Here is a 19,651-nt window from a genome sequence, read left to right as displayed (position 1 = left end):
TGCTGTGTTGGGCGTGGCAACAGTGCCTTCTCCACCGCCGGCCTGTCACTCATCATCAGCGTCCTCTTCCTTCAGTGGAGACGGAGCTCCTGGACTGCGAGGGCAAGTCCGACTCCAGCCCGGAGCGGGAGCCCGCGGAAGACGACTCCAAGGGGGTCGACGGCAGCAAGAAGAGGAAGAGGAAACCGTATCGGCCGGGTAGGGCACCTGATTAAAGGAGACAGCTCCTCTGAGGCATGAAATGTTAACAGTACAAGACCGACGCTGCGGTCGTAGCAAGCGGCGCGCTCCCTCCAAGATGCGGGCCGCTCCGACAATGAGGCTGGAGCAATGCACACAAAATCCAGCGCTAATAAAAATCTCATTATGATTGCGATGAAAGCAGATTGTCCCCGCTTTAAGTTTCCTACCGAATCTCTTCAAGGCATCGGCGGTTTCATGGTGCGACAGAGAAGCCGACCGGGCCAGGCTCCGGGAAAGGCCAAACGATCCCTCTGTAGAAAAGATTCATCTGGTTCGGCGTCTGTGTCGGAGTGTCACATTGGAAAAGAGGAAGGTTTGTCTCCCAACACTTTTTTTTTCCATTTAGGTTAACTGTAGAAAACCCCACTAAATACTTGTGTTGTTTTTAGTTGGAGGGTGGACAGAAGCGCTGCCCGACACACCTGTGGATGAGACTCCTCCCGGAGCAGAGGTTGCGGAAAAAATTAAAAAACGCTACCGAAAGAAGAAAACCAAACTAGAGGAGGCTTTTCCCACCTACCTTCAGGTATGTCACCTTGGCAAAATGAAAGCAGTCGCACTCATCTGTAATTTTCATTATTTCGCTATTTGATTGGTCAACTTATTCTTGGAACATAATTCCTTTGTCCGGATTGTATTTTAAGATGCGTTTGTATCTCACCCCGGGGAAGCTGGCTGATTCAAAGTGTATTGCGTGGAAACCACTTAAGGATATTTTGAGCGCAGTTTTTTTTTTTTTTTTTTTTTTAGGAGGCAGAAGGACCTTTCATATCATGCTCTTTAAATGGCCCTCATTTTGGATGTAGTCACCCCTCCCCTTTCCCCCAAAAAATACATTAAAAAAAAAAAAAAAAGCTAAAAAGGATGGGACTTGTCTCAGGACAATATCTCACTGTCACCTTGTATTGGCCGAAACACAGATATGTGATGTGCATAAAGCCACACGAAAGCTGTCAGCGCCGCTCTTTATGCCACCGCAAGTCTGTCAAAGCTAAAGGTCCCAACTCTGCAAAGCACATTTCATTCATTATTGAAACACTAACACAATGGGCTTTTAATGTCCTCGTGCAGCTGGGACCACCGCCGCTACATGTCTTCTCAGATTGCCGACGATATGTGGCAATAAGTGGTTTTAGCTTTGATAGGCGAGCTGCGTTCTGACCGTTGCTTTCCGAGCCCGTGTTTTCATCGTCCTTGAAGGCGCGTTTGAACGTTCCCTATGGGGAAGGTGCCTTTGCGACGGTGATGTCAAGGGATGTAGCGGGACGGTTCTTGAAGAGCGCCTTTGCCTTGCCGTCCTCAGGAGGCGTTCTTTGGAAAGGACCTCCTGGACAAAAGCAAACAAAGCAGACAGCAAGGGGTGGAGTCCGGTCTGATGGAAGAAGGGCAGAGTCAGCTGGAGAGGAAGCGCCTCGCCGCCGGCTACCTGAACTCTTCGGCCGACCCTCTGCTCAGCGCCCCTGCTACGTGCCTCCCCAGCGGAGCGCTTGCTGAGCGTACGTACAACACGCTCGTGCCATTCGGCGATTCAGCTTAACCCGTGCGGTTCATCTTCCAGACAAATTGAAATTTAACTTGAATGGCTGGCTTCCAGCGTCTTGCAAAAGCCAGATCCCGACATTTATATCGTCATTCATTCCACCTCTATTGTGATTTTTGTGACATTCACGACTCACAACCATGTTATCGTGACCAATATGGCTCCTTTCTTCAAATTTTTTTTTTTTTTTTCCCGTCCTACTCCTGAAACAGACTTTCTTCAGAGTTTAATCATGCACTCAAATGTACACGTTTGTCTGTTCCGAACAAAAACAAGATGTAACAATACAATTTGTGATTGTTACACAAACAAAAACCCTCCAAGGTTGTTACATTGTTACATTTTTTTGTTCTGCGGGTGCCACATCTCATGTCACCATCGTCATCCTTTATAGTTTGTGACATTTGTTTTTCTTGTTGTTTTTTTTTTTGTTCTCCTTCCTCTCCCTCCATTCACAGAAACGTCTGAGGAGCCATTAGTTGATCTGTCTGATGTTTTGAATACTGATGCAGACATCTTGGGAATGCTCGGAAAGCCAAGCAGTGACTCTGGTGCGTCTTTAATTCTATAGGCAGTGGCAGGAATGACAAATCCGTTAAGTTTTGATTTCAAGACGCCTTAAGCCGCAAAAAGAAGTCTCTGCTTCTTTTTTTTTGTGTCCATCTTTGATTTGATCCTTGTGTTTGCATTGTCCAAATCATATTTTGTCCTTTTAAGTTGTTTTTCCACTCATGTTATCTGGTTTTGGGTTCTTTTAGGTCTTGATTTTTGCTCCTTCCAGGTTGATGGCTCACCACCTCCTTTTGGTAAGGGTCGGTTCACTGGTCTACTCGCCCCCCTCGCTTCAATGCCCATCTTGCTTTCTTACACTTTCTGTCTCTCTGATGTTGCATGTAAGGTTGCTTGTTCCCCCCCCCCCCCCCCCCCCCCCCTCTTGGATTGCTCTAACACAGTGTGTAGTTTTCCTCCAAATGTGTCTTTAACCTTTTGTGAGCTCCCTTTTGTCCCTTAATACGATACATACGTAAGCCATCAAAACTTGGGCCAATGAATTCATACAGTTAAGTTTACTCGGATCTCCTGTTCCATGAAATTCATAACAAGTATCCTTACTCTGCATTACTCATCCTCCGTTGACACATAATAATAAAAAATTGCGTCACAATTGCTAACAAAATGTAGTTAGAAAGAAACAGATTTATTAGTCTGGGTTTCTTGTTTTTAATTTATTAGGGAGCGTATGTATGTAATGTCACTTCTTCTAACTCTGTGTTGCTTTTCCAACAAAAATAACAAACCAAATGCGTGGCCGCATCGGAGCCTCCTCGTGAGTCGATTCCGGCCCACGGGCTGCATGTTTGACACCCTGGTGTGTGTTTGCTCCCACAGCCGGTCTGGACGTGGGGCCCCTCACAGAGAGTTCCCCAGCGCCGCCCCACTCGCAGGCCGATCGCAGGACACCTCGAAGCCTTCCAGAAGAACCCTTGGATGGCATTCTTAGTCCAGAGTTAGACAAGATGGTCACCGATGGTGAGTACGGGACATCATTTGCCATACGGAGACAAAGAATGCCCATACATTGAGATATTCTAAAACATCTTCCTTTACTTTTTCAGAATCAATCCTCAGCAAACTGTACAAAATCCCAGGTTTGTCATTTGATCAGATTTGATGCAACGTTTGTCAATATCAATCCACTTTGGGTGAAATGTTTTTCTTGAACCAGGCTTACAGAGTTTTGCGCTGTTCCCATTTTACAGAGCTGGAGGGCAAGGATGTAGAAGATCTCTTCACGGCCGTCCTCAGCCCCAGCACAAGCCAACCTCTGCCGCCACAGTTGCCTCATCCTCCAGGTCCGGGGCCCCTCCCTACCACACCTGGCACTTGTATCCCTCATCCCAACACAGGTACATTGTTTGTTACGTTCACGTGTCTATTTCTGAATGTTTTCATGCATGATTCTCTCTGCCTGCAGGCAATCCAATGTTTCCAAGGATGCCAATGATCAACGGAATGATGGGTCCAGGCTACCGTTTCCCTTCCAATTCAGGAGCGGGGCCTTTAATCCCGGAAAATTTCTCCCCCCTCAACCGTATGCCTTTCAGTGACAATCCCAGGTAATGTACGGGTGCTTGTTTTGCGCGATGCTTGCAAATATCTGCACACGTTTCTTTGCCTTAATTCAAAGTGTTCTATTTGCCTTTGCAGGGATAGAAAATTTTGTCAAATGCCTCGAGAAGCAGTCGGTCCATGGCCGTCCCCTGCCCATGGCCCCGGCCCCGGCCCCACACCACCTGGATCGCTGCCTGAGGGGGAAACTGAAGCCATGTCCAATGCCCAAAGGAGTACACTCAAGTGGGAGAAGGAGGAGACACTCGGGGAGCTTGCCACTGTAGCGCCTGTCCTTTACACCAACATCAATTTTCCTAACCTCAAAGAGGAATTCCCAGGTTGGAGCATGACACCATCGTTTATTTTGACACCAAAGTAGAATGTAACTGTGGATTTTGATTGTCGCTTTCTGCTCGACAGACTGGTCCACCAGAGTAAAGCAAATTGCAAAACTGTGGAGGAAAGCTAGTTCACAAGACAGGGCCCCTTATGTGGTAAGCTCATTCATACTTTGAGAATATCGCACCCCCTGAAAGCACCGCGATCCGAGTGTAAGCCCCCGCGTTTCACTTTTAGTGCCACGTTGACACACTTGTGTAATGCGTCGGGCCTCTTGCCAGTACAGATTAAAATCTGGCCATTCCAACACAAACTAATTCATATTGGCACCCTTGCTCAGTGCACAAAGGCCAAAACAATGAGGCACAAGTGTTTGAAGTCACTAAAACTTCAGTCGGAGTTGAAAAATATTGAATATGATATATAATGATGTTTAATAATTATGAGTGTGTTTTTAATTTACCATTGCTGGAGTTGGGTGACCCAGTTCTTTTTTTGGCATCTGTCTACGATATATACAACTTGTCTTGATCACGCGTATCCATGTGCCTTTCAGCAAAAGGCAAGAGATAACCGAGCCGCCCTGCGCATCAACAAAGTCCAGATGTCCAATGAGACAGTGAAGAGGCACCATCCACAACATCCACAGCCCCCTGAGGTGTTTGATCCCAACATACCACTAGACACAGAACTGCTGTTTAAAGACCCTTTGAAACCAAAAGAGTCAGAGCATGAACAAGAGTGGAAGTTTAGACAGGTAAGAGGGTATGCAATTAAGTCAGGGCAGCAGCAGGTCCACTTAATATTAAGACATCTAAGAGGTGCTTTAGTAAAAGCTCCCAAAACAACTGCATTATCCCTCCGCATTAACCCCGATGACATTGGCGGTTAGTAGGCCCAGTTCACTTTTTTTGCATGAGACTGGCAAATGGCGCACGTGTTGCCGCCGACATACTGTCTAATGCCGAACACTTTGTTTTGCTTCTCCGACAGCAAATGAGGCAGAAAAGCAAACAGCAAGCCAAAATCGAAGCCACTCAGAAACTGGAGCAAGTGAAGAACGAGCAGCTGCAACAGCAACAGCAGCTGCAACAAGGCAACGTGCAGACTGAGGGCGACGGCAACAACAGCGGGAACCAGAGCCCGGCCTCGCTGCCGAGCAACGGAAGCACATCCCCGATGCAGCAGCAGCTCGGCGCTAAAGACGGCTTTGCCAGGCCGCAGTTACCCGGGACGCCGACGTCGGGTCCTTCGGATGATGTGTTTTTACGACCCCCTCCTCCGCCTCCCTCCGGCTCGTCTTCCCAGCCTCAGTCGCCGCAGGTTTTTTCACCTGGCTCCTCTGGCTCCAGACCTTCCTCTCCGTGGGACCCATATGGCAAGATGGTAGGGACTCCAAGACCCCCGACTGCGTGTCGTCGAATGCCTATGGAATCTGGTAAATCGCCCACGTCCCTGATGGAACAGCAGGACCGAGGGAGGCCTTCCCCTGCTCACGACAGCTTTGGTTCTCCCACGTCAATGAGCAACGATCCGTATGCCAAACCTCCTGACACTCCAAGGCCATCTGGGGAAATGGACATGTTCCTGAAGCCCATGGGGCCACCCAGGACCAGCCACGCTGCTCAGGGAAGACCCCCCATGGGCTCGCCGGGCAGAGATCCATACTCTCGGCCCATGATAAGAAACGAGGCTTATCAACGCATGGCCCAGAACAGGATGATCTTGTCCGACCCTTACTCCAGACCTCTACTGACACCCATCCCTGGAAGTAATGAGTCGGGCTCTGTCCCGCTGTTCAAGACGCCAATGCCCCCTCCGCAGACTCACGAAGCGCTGTACCGAGCGGGTCAACATCCCGCAGACAGATATGCCCAGAATCAACAGGCTGACCCCTACGCGCAGCCCCCGCACACCCCGAGACCATCTGCAAACGACAACTTTGCCAGTCCCCCTCGAATGGGCCAACATCAAGCTCAAGCACACCCGTTCGCTCAGCAAGGACAAATGGCGCCAATGTCTCGCAATCCTTATTCCCACGCGCCTTCCACTCCGAGGCCGGACCACTTCACTTACGACCCCTTTTCTCAACCTGCCAGTTCGGGTAACCACCGGCCCGAACCCAATGCTCAGGCACGTCCATTTTTTGAGCCTTATGCCAGACCTCCCGGCACCCCGCGTCCACACGATAACTATAATCAACCATCAAACACCCCTAGCCCGTCTTCGGATCCTTACTCGCACGCTCCAGCCACCCCTCACCCTGGCGGACTCAACCAGTTCCCCCACCAGAGGATGTCACCTTCCCACTCTGTGGACCCTTATGCTCAGCCACCGGGCACGCCCCGACCTGCTGCCGTGGAGAGGTTTTCAAAGTCACCAGGCACTAGTCAAGGGCCACTTGAGACGTTTCCTAATGCCTCTGGCCCGTCCCGACCAGGAAGTAATGACATGTTTTCCCAGGTCGGCAACCCCCGCACAATGGTAAATGACTATGGCCAGTCTCCTGGCACCTTGCATCCTGGGCCTGATAGACAAGGATTAAGGCCGGGATCTTTGGGAACTCAGGACTCATTCTCTGCCCCTCAAGGCAGGCTTCAGGAACATTTCCCTCATGCAGGCTCACAAACACCCAAGCATCCTTGTGATGATGGATTTACCCGCTCACCCTCCAGAAGACACGGTCAGACGCCTGGTCATGACCCGTTTGAACAAGCCCCTATGACCCCTCGTCAACACTCGGAGAAGATGGAAGTTAAAGATCAGTCAAGTCTGGGGAACAATGCGTTTGTCCCTCCAGACCCGAGCCAGCTACCTAACAATCCCCAAATGGCTGCTGTGTCCTCTGACGCCCAGGTTGCGATGGCTGAAAATGAAGAGAGACTCAGACAGGTGCATAATCGTGTTCTTATCATCGCCTACTGTCTTGATGATGTCCTTGCTCACTTTGTTTTATTTCTTGCTACCGTGTCAGTCCCCTCATTTTTTAGTGTTTTCATTTCTCAGAACAATCATGTTTTCGCAAGCCATCTAGTGCTGTGTTTTGGTGAAGGATCTAGCAAAGCCTTGCTTATTTCTAAGCCTTTCCATATTGCTGTGCTTTTGTTTTGCAGCGGCAACGAATTCGAGAACTAATCCTGAAGCAGCAGCAACAAAGGAGTGCTATTCGACAAGAGAGGTGCCCTCAAGAGCCTCCTGGCAACTTGGCTCCTAGACCACCACGACCGTGGCCTCAGGAAGACCCTGGACAACAGAGGGACGTGTTCAACCGACCTCCTCCACCTTATCCTGGACAAGGACCCATAAGAGGGCCAATGCGGTTTCCTGGACCTTTTCCAGCAGGACACGAAGGACAGATACCTCGGGGCCCGCACCCCGGAGATCTGAATTTGAGACACCAGGGACCGAGGTGTGTTCAGCTTCAATGTTGACTTTTTGTCTAGTTTTATCTCGCAATTGATGGCTAGCTTCCACTGCGCTGGCCTTGCACTCACATATTCCTATCCCGTCGTAGGTTTTCCTTTCCGGCCGGTGCTCTCGGACCGCATTCGGCCCAAGAACTGTTTCCCCGCGGACAGCATCCGGCGCAGGACGTTCCTCCTCAGATGAGACGGTCCATGTCTGCAGAAATGGCGAAGGGCGTCGGTGGTAATCCCATGGGTCTGCCCCAACACTTTCCACCGCACGGTATGCCCGTACAGCAGCACAACATTATGGGTCAGCCCTTCATCGAACTGCGGCACAGAGCAGAAAGAGGAGAAAACAGGCCACGCATGGCATTTCCACCGGTTGCTATGCAAGGATGCACCATGGATGCCAACATCCAAGCTCAAAGGCCGCAAGGCTTTCCAGGAACTCCAGACAATCGCTTTGCATTAATTCAGGGGCCCAGGATGTTGGATCCAATGGCCAGCCAGTCTGGAAATGCATCCCTTTCCGCCAGTATGGACAATCTTCATCAGCAGTCCCAAATGTCAGCCAACGGCACACTCAAACAATCTCCTTTGATGAGATCCATGAGCCAGCCTGCTCCAAATGAGACCCAGAACATGTCTGCGTCCATCATCCTGTCTGCTCCCCCTGCTGGCCAGAATGATACCGTGGCCAGCGGTGAAACGGGAGAGGAGAAACTGGATGCGGAGGAGTCTGCAGTGAAAGATCTGGAAGATGTGGAGGTGAAAGACTTGGTGGATGCTGACTTGGAAAACCTTAATTTGGATCCTGAAGATGGCAAAGACCTAGACCTTGAGACAAACGACCTGCACCTGGATGACTTCCTGACATCTGGCAAATTTGACATCATCGCTTACACAGACCCCGATCTCGATGACATCAAAAAAGACATGTTCAACGAGGAACTGGATCTCAGCGATCCTATGGATGACGGCGCTGACCCTGGCGAGATGAACAAAAACCTGGAGCCCAGTCAAAGTTCGGCGCCGGAGATGAGGGAGGCTACGGGCGTGAAATCATCAGCGGAGGTCAAGCTCGACACTCCTGAGAGACGGGACTCTACTCCTTTGCTCCACGGGAAGGAAATTAAAACCGAGGTCAAAGACTGTCAGAACTCCCCCCAAGTCTCCGGGAGCACCGTGGCAGCAAGCCAGCAAGAAGCCCTCTCTGACTCGACCCCTGTCCTGTCCAGTTTACTCGTTAAGCAGCAGCCTGAAGAGCATTCGTTAAACCCAATGGTTGAATCTGTCACTCAAGGCGGTCACCGAGTCACCGAAAGTGAGCACGCCGCCCCTCATGGGAATCTGACAATAGCCAGCACCACTGGAGCCGCAGAGTCTTCCATAAGCGCCTTTGGGGAGGACCAGCAGGTTTTGCACGGCCAACACCGCCCACTTCTGCTGGAGGAGCAGCCGCTCCTTTTGCAGGACCTCTTAGATCAGGAGAAGCAAGAGCAGCAGCAGCAGAGGCAGATGCAGGCCATGATACGACAGCGTTCCAGTGACTCTTTCTTCCCCAACATTGGTAGTTTTCACCCCCCTTTGGTTGAAGGTGCATCTCAATAAGTTTGATCCATTTAGCATTAAACATTCTATAAATATAGTTTCGGATGGTCAACTTGAGTCTTTAAAATGATGTCGATTTCAAATGATTTGATTGATACTATTTCCTGATGGTGAATTTATTGAGATGCACCTTCACAGGCGTACATTCATTGATTAAATGTTGAACTAACAATTTCCAATGGTTGTGATTTGTCATTGTCAAGATTTCGACGCCATTACTGACCCGATCATGAAAGCCAAGATGGTTGCACTGAAAGGCATCAACAAAGTCATGGTTCAAAACAACATTGGAATGGCTCCAATAGTCATGAACAGGTAAGAATTGGTTTTTCTTGTTGTTTTTGTACATATGCCTGAGACTGCACACGTAGACTAACAAGGTCATTTATTTAATCAAGTTGCCAGAAGGGGGAAAAAAAAAAAACGTTTTTCCATTGGCTGGTTGGCCTTAACTTGTGTTAGCTGTGACCAAATTCATCGATTATTTTTGCCTTGGTGTCTCACAGGTTTCCATCTGGGCCTGTAGCACCTGTTCCTGAAAGCACGCCACTTCCCCCACAAGTTGTAGGACAGGTAAATCTAATGTTTGAAAAAAAATGCCACCTGTTTTGCATAAATGATGCACCGTACCTACAAATATCTCCTCTTCCACCAGGATGGCAGATTGACACAAGTACAACGACCAAATCCTCCGAATTTTGGACCGGGATTTGTCAGTAAGTTCTCCATCAGAGGCATTTGCATCATGTCCTATTGCACCAGGCATTGCTAACAAACAATGCCCGTCTTCTTTCAGACAATGCTCAAAGGGCACAGTATGAGGAGTGGCTACAGGAGACTCAGCAACTACTTCAAATGCAGCAGAAGTTTCTGGAGGAGAAGATCGGAGCTCACAGGAAGTCAAAGAAAGCTTTGTCTGCCAAGCAGAGAACGGCCAAGAAGGCGGGGAGAGAGTTCCCTGAGGAGGACGCTGAGCAGCTCAAGCATGTCACAGAGCAACAGGGCGTAGTGCAGAAACAACTAGAGCAGGTAAGAAGACGTCTGGCGCCTTCACTCAATGTTCGACCCCATGCCCCCTTGATAAAAAAAATGTCTGCCTTAACTGTCATTTCTGTAAAACAAAATGGTGTTTATGTTTTAGATCCGCAAGCAACAAAAAGAGCACGCTGAACTCATCGAGGAATACAGAGTGAAACAGCAACAAAATAACCTGACGCCCTTAATGCATCCAGTGCCCGGTCCCGGTGGGCCAGCCCTGGTCCAGCCTCAGGTGAACCCCGTGATGCAAATGCCGATTCACTCTGGGCCGCCAAACGCCGCCGCCCCTCCACGAATGCCCAACCCGCCACCGGGCTGGCACCCCGGCACTCCCGGTCCCATGGGAGGGCCCGGCATGCCGCCCATCATGCCCCCGCAGGTGCAGCCCCATCAGATGCCCATGGGCGCCATGCTCCAACACTCCCAAATGCCAGCGGAGGCCCAAATGGCAGCAGCTCCTCCCAAAGCCATACAGGCGGGCGGTCTGAAATTCGACGATAACAATCCATTCAGCGAGGGTTTCCAGGAGCGCGAGAGGCGCGAGAGACTCCGGGAGCAGCAGGAGAGACAGCGGGTGCAGCTCATGCAGGAAGTTGAACGGCAGAGGGCCTTGAAACACCGCATGGAAATGGAGCAGCAAGCGATGCTGGGGTCAGACGGGAGCATGGCACCGTTGGCTCAGATGCCCTTTTTCAACTCGGAGCTGCCGCAGGAGTTCATGCAGCCCCAGAGGCTTCCTGTGCAGCAGCAGCAGCAGCACGCGGCTGTGTTCCCCCAGCAGCAAGGCATGTGCTCATCAAGTGGCACCTTCATGCAAGGGGAACGCAGGCCCATGATGGGAAACGGGATGGTGCCTCCGGAAATGGGGCCCGCCTTGGGACCCGATAACCTCGGCCTGCCGGCGTCCAACTTTGCGCAGGGTCAGCCCAGACCTCCCCGTCAGTTCGGCGGAGCGGGGATGATGCTGCCGATGCCGGGCGACGCGCCGCCTTTTGCCGGTGACTCGGCCACACCGCTCCCATCCAACTTCCCCGGATCGGGTCAGTCGTTAATCCAGCTGTACTCCAACATCATACCAGATGAGAAAGGGAAAAAGAAAAGAACGCGCAAAAAGAAGAAAGACGACGACGTGGACTCCATCAAGACGCCTTCGACGCCGCACTCGGACCTCACCGCCCCTCTGACGCCGAGCGTCTCCGACACCTCGTCGACGCCGACCAGGAACCCGCATCTCTTTGGGGAACACGACCTGTCCAGATCCCCGCTTGGATGTTCTACTCCGGGTCACTCTGAGCTCGAGAGGCAACTTTCCGGAGGACAAGCTGGACTTTTACCCGACGCGGCCAGAGCGCAGGCTCAGGAGCATGAAAGGATCCTCAGCAACATCAAGTTGGAGCAGACGGACAGCAGCGACTGTCACGGAGCACGGGTCGGGCCTGAGATGAGCTCCGTCAAGGAGGAGGGCGGCGGCAAAGGGGGCGCCTCGCCCTTCCCTGCCGGCCAGAGTCCAAACAAGGGCGAAGCCGGCAACGAGCTTCTCAAGCACCTACTGAAGAACAAGAGTGCGACTCCGCCCGAGTTCTCCCAGCAGCCGTCGGAGGAGAGCATGCGATCAGAGGAAGAGGAACCCGCCGACTGCAAAGCCCTCCTCCTCAGGCAGAGCTCTGTGGACAGCAACGGGGTGAGTCTTTTGGTTCTTTTGTGTGGGTGGACGGCCAGCCGAGTGAGTCATGCGGCAACTAAAACAAACGGGCCAGATGTAAGTGAGCCCTCCCCTCCATTCAAAGGCCCGATGGACGGATGGCTCTAAAACATGACCCTGAGAGAATGGTCTCTTGAAGTTGTATGATGACTCATCGGATAATTGTAATGACGCCCTCTGAACGCCTGTTCCTGAATGACTCACGAAAGCTCAAGTATACGTTGAAGTCAGAAAAGAATATGAACGTTTGCACTCTCTAACATCTTTTGCATCCTCAGGCCTACTCCGATGGCCCTCTGGACTTTCAAGGGCCGATCTTCAATGAACAGGAGAAGAAGAAAGGAAGGAATAGAAGGAACCCAAAAGGAGGGGAGAAACCTCCCTCTCGCTACAAGAAGAGGAAGAAGGAAGGGGATGAGAGGACGCTGATGCACTCCGGCCCTGACACGGTCATGAACCAAATAAAACAGGTAAGATGATATGGCCAAGAAGATATAGAACTCATCTCTCCGATTGTGCTAAGCGCTGTGATTATTTTTCTTTTTTTTTTTACATACTAAGTGGTTTAATTCACTTGCCTCCTGCTTGTGTATTTCCACAGCAGCTCTCTCTGCTGCCCCTCATGGAGCCGCTGATCGGGGTCAACTTTGCCCACTTTGCTCCCTACGGCAGCGGTCCGCTCAATGGGGAGAACCTCCTGTCGGGCACTTTTGGCAGCGCCTCTCTGGATGGCGTCTCCGACTATTACTCCCAGCTGGCCTACAAGGTGAGCTCTCCTCACATTTATGCCGCTCTTCCCGTCAACGCACCGACTGAGCGGGACTCGACCGTTTCCTAAAGCAGAGTAACCTGAGCAATCCACCGACACCTCCGGCATCGCTTCCCCCCACGCCGCCACCCGTCAATCGGCAGAAAATGATCAATGGCTTCGCTACAACCGAAGAGCTGGCCAGCAAAGCGGCTGCCATGGGTAAAATGCTCGTCTGGCTTTCTCGACTTAAGAGAACGCTCCGAGTACGAGTGCACGCTCTTCCGTCCGCAGTGTCCAAAGGCCTCGTTCCGAAGCCGCTCCATGTCCCGTTCAGGACTGAGGAAGATCTGCTCGCTCGGGCCATTGCTCAGGGACCCAAAACGGTGGACGTTCCCGCATCCCTTCCGACCCCTCCCCACAACAACCAGGAGGAACTGAGGTAAATACTTCTCGCTTTCCATACACGAACGACTGCAAGAGTTTGACTCGTATTTTTTTTTTCCCACCGTCAAAGTAACAAAGGACAAGAGATTTGTAAGGAAAGGGACACACCTGACAGTTTTGTTCCATCCTCGTCCCCTGAGAGCGTGGTTGGCATGGAAATCAGTCGCTATCCAGACCTCTCGTTGGTGAAGCAAGAGCCCCCATCTCCCTGCGTCTCCCCTGTGCTCCCCCTGCTTCCTGCGCCCAAAGGGAAAGGTATGGATGCACCTGCAAATGCACTTTTCCATTCATTTTGAATCCACGTTAATTGTACATTTTCCCTATCTAGGATCGGAGGTCAAATTGCAAGATATTAAGACTGAGCCTTCAGGAGCCTTCTTCGGACCCCCGTTTGGTCCCGTGTCCAACAATTCCAAATCAGGACTGGTTTCCGTAGCCATCACATTGAGACCAGGTGCAGCCGAGGTAAGCGCTTCAATTCCGTCAAAGTGGACTGTTCGTTTTTTGTGACCAGTTAAAAAGAAAAAAACACCCCAAATTCTGTTGTTGCCCTCAATAGTTTTCCTGTGTTTACTTTTGTCGCCGCCTTTTTCTGTTGTTGAATTCATTGGTGATTTACGCCAAGTCACCACATGATGATGTCACGCTTTCCATAGCTGCTCAAAATACAACATCAACAACGCACGAGTGTGTTTATGGTCTGCTCCCCCCCACTTCAGAACATCACCGGAGTGGTGGCCGCCATTTCCCAGCTGCTTTGTGTGAAGATCCCCAGCAGCTACGAGGTCAGCAGCACCCCGGACCGAGGGCCCGTATCGATGCTCACGTACCCACGCGGGGACCTTCGCCCTCCCGTGCTTTTTCACGGGCAGGCAGACGCCGGAGGCCTTCACGGTCGCCCGGGCCAGATGATGAGGCCTGCCATGATGCAACAGCAGGCGCATCATTTCCGCTTCCATCCCAACAGCCCAGGTGAGCAAATGATTTGCCCCAAAAGCAGGCGACATGCATCAGGAAAAGCCACATTGCTTTTTGAGAGCCCCAATTATGGGGCCTATCACTAAGAGCCATAATACTGCTGTTCATTTCAACTACTCGCATGTTCACCAAATGTTCCGTGAACCATTTTTTTTTTTTGCTTTTGTTCTAGGCTCTGCCCTAGCTCGAGGACCTGACCAGAGACTTCCCGGCAGCCCCGGATGTAAACCTCAGTGGTGCTGCAACTGTAAAGTAGTGGTCCTAGGAAATGGAGTGCAGAAATCCATCAAAGATCTCCCCTCTCACATCAAGGTGCTCGCTGTTATTTGCTCTTGCCATAATGTCTATCTGCACTCAAATGTTTGTTGAATGTTGAAAGACTTGTGGTGCACCAACATGTCTTTTACCACTTAAAGCCTCCTTTTATTTTTAACATGAGCTAAATTCTAAATTCCGTTTGGACAATTTCCTCTCATTAGGATTCTGCAGGCCGTTTCAAAGACGGGCTGGTTTTCTGCAGTCAGAACTGCTTCCTTCTCTACTGCTCCTCACCACTGCAGTCCAGGTCCTCCATAGAATCAAAGGTTGGCAAGCACACATTGTGAGTGTATGGCAGATGCAGAAAAATCATCGACCTTTTGTTCCCCCCCCCCCCCCAGGAATCACTGAGCCTTCTCGCCGCCTCGGGTCAGACGGAGATCTTTTCGAAAGCTCAGCACCAGTACAACAACAACATGTCTTCAATGGACGTCCATTGCCTAGCCCAGCTTGAGCCAAAACCCTCTCCCCCGTCCACCCCTCCAATCCCCTTCCCCGTGGCCGGCGAGACGGCCAGATCGGACGCCATCAAAGTGACGGTGAAGCTGAAGGCTCGCCCGAGGTCTCAGGAGACCTGGCATCAGGTGAAGAGAGCCAAGGGTCTCCGATGGAGGAAGTGGAGCGTCCAGGTGGTGGTGCCCCGAGGAACCTCCCAACTCCCGGACGAAGATAAGATCGATGAGCTCTTGAAGGAACTGGGCGCCTCCCTGCGGCCTCCCGTTTCACTGCGGGACCACCGGCGCTGCTGTTTCTGCCACCAGTTTGGAGACGGAATCACCGACGGCCCCGCTCGCCTGCTCAATCTCGACCTGGACGCCTGGGTGCACCTCAACTGCGCCCTGTGGTCCACCGAAGTGTACGAGACGCAAGCCGGCGCCCTCATCAACGTGGAGCTGGCGCTGCGTCGGGGTCAGACGGTGCGCTGCGTCTACTGCCAGCAGACGGGCGCCACCAGCGGCTGCCACCGCTTGCGCTGTACCAATGTCTACCATTTCACCTGTGCCCTGCAAGCCCACTGCACCTTCTTCAAGGACAAGACCATGCTGTGCCACGCCCACAGGCCGCGAGGCACGGCCGGACACGCCCTGGAGCACGAACTGCGCTGCTTCGCCGTCTTTCGACGCGTTTACGTCCAAAGGGACGAAGTGCGGCAGATGGCCGCGGCCGTGCGGCGCCCCGAGTTGGGCTACACTTTTCGAATAGGAAGCTTGGTGCTGCACGCCATCGGCCAACTCACTCCCGCGCAAATGGCCGCCTTCCACTCCGCCAGCGCCATCTTTCCGGTCGGCTACGAGGCTTGCCGCATATACTGGAGCATGCGCCACGGCAACCGTCGTTGTCGCTACCTTTGTTCCGTCGAGGAAAAAGACGGACAACCCGAGTTTACCATCAGAGTCATTGAACAGGGCTACCAAGATCTGGTCCTGTCGGACTCCTCTGCTAAAGGTTTGTTCTCGAAATTCCTCCAAGGTTTGTCGGAGCCACGCTGGGCGTGTTCGGTCTTAACATTCTCCTGTTCTGATCTCTCCCGTGTCAGGAGTGTGGGATAAGGTTCTGGGTCCGGTTGCGGAGAAAAGAGCTGAATCTGGCACCCTGAAGCTTTTCCCAGTTTACCTCAAAGGGGAAGACCTGTTTGGGCTCACGGCGTCCGCTGTTGCCAAGATCACTGAATCGGTTTGTAGGAGCGCCTACATTGTCACCCCCAATCTGCATGCCGACAAACGCACTTCAGTCCATTTGAGCTCAGCGCCATTTGCTTACACATAAGACGACGCCGGCCGGCCGGCATGGCCTCGACTTTGACGCCTGTAACATCGAGTCTAATGTTTCAAATCTCAATTCCAGCTCCCTGGAGTTGAAGCTTGTGACAGATACTCGTTCCGTTACGGACGCAACCCTCTCATGGAGCTGCCTCTTGTGTTCAATCCCGCGGGCAGTGCCAGGGCCCAGCCAAGAACCGTCTCTCCTGGCACCTCGCTGGTCATCAGGTAAGAGTTGCGGGCGGGGCCTCGCTTTCTATTCCTAAACTAACTTCAGCTGTCTATCTGGCGTCCGTCGCTGATGCAGTCGCAAAGTCATAATCACAGCACGCCTTGAGTCGCGTGGCACGACCACCGAGTTTTCTGCTCCATCCGCCGCTGCTCAAAATAGTTGACCGTTCTTACCCTTGATAGCGTCCTACAAAGGAACCTTCTGTATTTCATATTTTCACTTTATGAATGGTAATCCCATCCTTGAAAGGCCGCAGGCGCAGGCCGTGTCGGGCGGCAGCGCCAGGTCCAACCAAAATGTAGCCCAGGGAGAGGGTGGCGCCTCCCACAGCAAGCCACCGGTAGTGCACCCGAGATCTTCACAGTACCGCTGGATGAAGAGCGAGTGGAGAGCCAACGTCTACCTGGCCCGCTCCCGCATCCAAGTGAGTTTTGTTTCCCACGCTTCCCTTCCATTTTGCTTTTTGTCATCTAATTGAGTCCGTGTTATGGAATGAGTACAAACGCACGCGTAAATGTCACGCAACACACATCGGCAGGGTCTCGGGCTGTTTGCCGCTCGAGACATGGAAAAACAAACAATGGTGATTGAGTACAATGGAACCGTCCTTCGTAATGAGGTCGCCATCAGGAAGGACAGGCTTTATAGATCTCAGGTAAACATCAATTTCACTACAAGTCAGCTGCAGGCAATTCCTGCAAAAAATATGACCCATGATTTTTACCCATCTGCTTTCCAGAATCGACCTGTCTTTATGTTCCGTATCGACAGCGAACACGTTGTCGATGCAACCATATCGGGAGGACTCGCCAGGTATGTGACATTTGCTTTTTGGCTTTTCCTTTAACGGAACACTCAATGTATCATTTATTATGCAGAAAGTGAGTGCAATGCCGTTGCCTTTGGGTTTTCCCGTTTAGTCCCAGTGCGCTCCTGACCCCTGACCTTGAACACATGTGGGCGGCTTGCCTCGGGCCACCGGCTTCCGTGTTGACGTTTTTCTCTCTTGCTTTTTTTTATTTTTTTTTTAACAGGTACATCAACCACTCTTGTGCCCCGAACTGCGTTGCCGAGGTGGTAACGTTTGAAAGGGGTTACAAAATTATCATCAGCTGCATCCGCCGGATTGAAAGGGGAGAGGAGGTGGATGATCTTTTTGTCTTGTTTCTCCCCATTTCATTTTATTGCTATCGTCGCTCACGGGTCTGCTCTCTCATTTTCCAGCTGTGTTTCGAGCACCAGTTCGACCCCGTCGCCAGTCAGCACAAGGTGGCCTGCCACTGTGGCGCTCCCGAGTGCCGGAAGTGGATCTACTGAGCAAAGGTGGCAATGATGACATATAAAAAAAAACATTCCCTGCTTCTGGCCTGCGGATGCCGAAAAGTCTCCGTTTCACACTGAAGTGGTTTTGTGAAGGAGCATAAGGCGTCCGAGTTAGATGGAGGTGAATGGAACACAAGTAGCAGGATGCGACGTGTGCCATATGTTCGAGGCCGTCGTGTTGCGACGCCTCCGTCTGTCTGTCTCTGTCTGTCTGTGTGCGTGTGTGCGGCGTCCGCGGGGTGTGGAATTCACCAACGAATGAGAAAGCACTGTGCAGGGTGCGGCCTTATTGCTTACTAAGGGCAGGCCCTTTTTTGTGTGTGTGTTTGTTTGTGTGTACGTGTGTGTGTGTGTGTGTGTGTGTGTGTGTGTGTGTCGTACTGCGCGTACGACTAAATGTAGACATCACTGAATGAGGAATGTACAGCAATGAATACTGCGAAGGGAATATTAACTTGCACTAAAAAAAAATAAAAAGAAAAAAAATGGACACACACACAACTTTAAAAATACTTGATTCCATGAGTCAGTTTTATCATAGGTCTCCGTCATGTGATTTGTGTGGAATTTTGTATTTATTATGACTGAGTGAATGAGTTTGATTCTCTACGTGACGACGAGTTGAAGAAGGCCAGATATGTTTGTGAAGTTAGAAGACATGCTGTTACTTTTCTTGTATAAATGTACATAAAGAAAAAATATAGGAATAACCGCCGACCAAATACTACCTTAACCTTCTCGATCGATGTTAGGTGTTTTTTTAAAAAAAGAAATCTCCCTTCTTCTTCTCCTTCCTGTTTTGTTTGTCCATGAAATTTATTTAAGATCAAACGTTATTTCTGTTTGAGAGTATATATTATGAATATTCTGTACAGAATTTGTAATATAACCACAATAATTCACAAAGTATTTTTGTTGTAAAAGTAAGGTATTGTAGCTGTAGTGTTTTGTGACTTACACACGTTAACCACTCAAACGTAAAAAAAAAAAAAAAGAAGCTATTTTTGTTGCTAAACGATCAGTCGCAGAATGAAAAATATCAACTCTCCAAATGGCGACTGTTGTCTGTTAGCCGCGAATCAGGTTTGATTTAAAATAAACTGTGAATTAGGTTTTCAAACCCTAAAAGGACAACTTTTTAACACAAATAGGAACACCGACGTGTATTTGTTGTTTTTATGTTGCTTTTAAAATAAGGTGCAAGAGTGTCTGATGATGACGACGACGACAACAACTTTGACAAACCAGTGTGTGTGTGTGTGTGTGTGTGCGTGCCTGCGTGTGTGTTTGTGACAGAAAGAATTGCCGGGGAACTTTTGCCACCGTCGCTTCTCGCTTTTGGATAGAAATGGCATTGTCTTTAATCAGAACTATTTCTTATACTGACACACAGTCACATGTCACATGCGTAGAAAATGGAAACGTTTTTTTGCGTGCACAATTTCAAGTAAAATTTTGGAGACAGTCTTAGAACTTGTAATGTATATGGCATGTATTTTTTTAACTTTCCGAAGACTCAATTGTATATATTTTCTCAATGAATGGTTGTAACAAAATTGTTTCTTGAATATTTTTTTCTTCTCTTGTATGATACATCATCCTGCCAGTGTGTTTGTGCTACATTTTCTCAGTCATGTAAAGTAGTCACGTTTTTGTTTCTTTTTACCCCCCCTCCAACACTTTTTTTGCGCTGTTTGTTTTTGAAAATGCCTTTTGGCGTGTACAGAGTATGGAGTTTGTGGAATTGAATTTAGAAACATTTACAAAAATAAACTATTTTACATGTTAGCATATTGTGTGCGTGTGTATTTTGTCCCGAGAATGTACGATCACTGTCCTTGAACGGCTTGCAA

General features: G+C 50.4%; 1 protein-coding gene across 10 annotated transcripts in view; it reads left to right on the top strand.

The window, feature by feature from the left end:
* kmt2cb (lysine (K)-specific methyltransferase 2Cb) overlaps positions 1 to 19,586 on the top strand; it is a 36,208-nt gene extending 16,622 nt beyond the window's left edge. For 5 of the 10 annotated variants that reach the window (XM_037277089.1, XM_037277085.1, XM_037277087.1 and 2 more), the window contains 38 exons: positions 76 to 198; positions 425 to 556; positions 633 to 769; positions 1,547 to 1,739; positions 2,242 to 2,334; positions 2,542 to 2,589; positions 3,173 to 3,313; positions 3,400 to 3,432; positions 3,544 to 3,690; positions 3,759 to 3,900; positions 3,992 to 4,233; positions 4,316 to 4,389; positions 4,791 to 4,991; positions 5,228 to 7,126; positions 7,348 to 7,643; positions 7,749 to 9,211; positions 9,456 to 9,567; positions 9,759 to 9,825; positions 9,908 to 9,968; positions 10,049 to 10,281; positions 10,394 to 11,971; positions 12,271 to 12,462; positions 12,594 to 12,758; positions 12,833 to 12,962; positions 13,035 to 13,182; positions 13,258 to 13,442; positions 13,516 to 13,652; positions 13,907 to 14,159; positions 14,338 to 14,477; positions 14,645 to 14,749; positions 14,825 to 15,929; positions 16,021 to 16,157; positions 16,329 to 16,471; positions 16,725 to 16,899; positions 17,014 to 17,130; positions 17,215 to 17,288; positions 17,510 to 17,618; positions 17,700 to 19,586. In XM_037277089.1, coding sequence (XP_037132984.1) covers positions 76 to 198; positions 425 to 556; positions 633 to 769; positions 1,547 to 1,739; positions 2,242 to 2,334; positions 2,542 to 2,589; positions 3,173 to 3,313; positions 3,400 to 3,432; positions 3,544 to 3,690; positions 3,759 to 3,900; positions 3,992 to 4,233; positions 4,316 to 4,389; positions 4,791 to 4,991; positions 5,228 to 7,126; positions 7,348 to 7,643; positions 7,749 to 9,211; positions 9,456 to 9,567; positions 9,759 to 9,825; positions 9,908 to 9,968; positions 10,049 to 10,281; positions 10,394 to 11,971; positions 12,271 to 12,462; positions 12,594 to 12,758; positions 12,833 to 12,962; positions 13,035 to 13,182; positions 13,258 to 13,442; positions 13,516 to 13,652; positions 13,907 to 14,159; positions 14,338 to 14,477; positions 14,645 to 14,749; positions 14,825 to 15,929; positions 16,021 to 16,157; positions 16,329 to 16,471; positions 16,725 to 16,899; positions 17,014 to 17,130; positions 17,215 to 17,288; positions 17,510 to 17,618; positions 17,700 to 17,792 — 10,823 coding nt within the window. In that variant the 3' untranslated portion in view covers positions 17,793 to 19,586. The remainder of the gene's footprint in view (positions 1 to 75; positions 199 to 424; positions 557 to 632; positions 770 to 1,546; positions 1,740 to 2,241; positions 2,335 to 2,541; positions 2,590 to 3,172; positions 3,314 to 3,399; positions 3,433 to 3,543; positions 3,691 to 3,758; positions 3,901 to 3,991; positions 4,234 to 4,315; positions 4,390 to 4,790; positions 4,992 to 5,227; positions 7,127 to 7,347; positions 7,644 to 7,748; positions 9,212 to 9,455; positions 9,568 to 9,758; positions 9,826 to 9,907; positions 9,969 to 10,048; positions 10,282 to 10,393; positions 11,972 to 12,270; positions 12,463 to 12,593; positions 12,759 to 12,832; positions 12,963 to 13,034; positions 13,183 to 13,257; positions 13,443 to 13,515; positions 13,653 to 13,906; positions 14,160 to 14,337; positions 14,478 to 14,644; positions 14,750 to 14,824; positions 15,930 to 16,020; positions 16,158 to 16,328; positions 16,472 to 16,724; positions 16,900 to 17,013; positions 17,131 to 17,214; positions 17,289 to 17,509; positions 17,619 to 17,699) is intronic. The other 5 variants (XR_005100953.1, XM_037277086.1, XM_037277084.1 and 2 more) reach the window with 5 other exon arrangements.
* Positions 19,587 to 19,651: the final 65 nt, after the last annotated feature.

This window comes from Syngnathus acus, chromosome 17 (assembly GCF_901709675.1).
Source record: "Syngnathus acus chromosome 17, fSynAcu1.2, whole genome shotgun sequence".
Lineage (NCBI taxonomy): Eukaryota > Metazoa > Chordata > Actinopteri > Syngnathiformes > Syngnathidae > Syngnathus > Syngnathus acus.
Note: the sequence above shows the minus strand (reverse complement) of the source record. Positions and strands in the feature narration are given on the sequence as shown.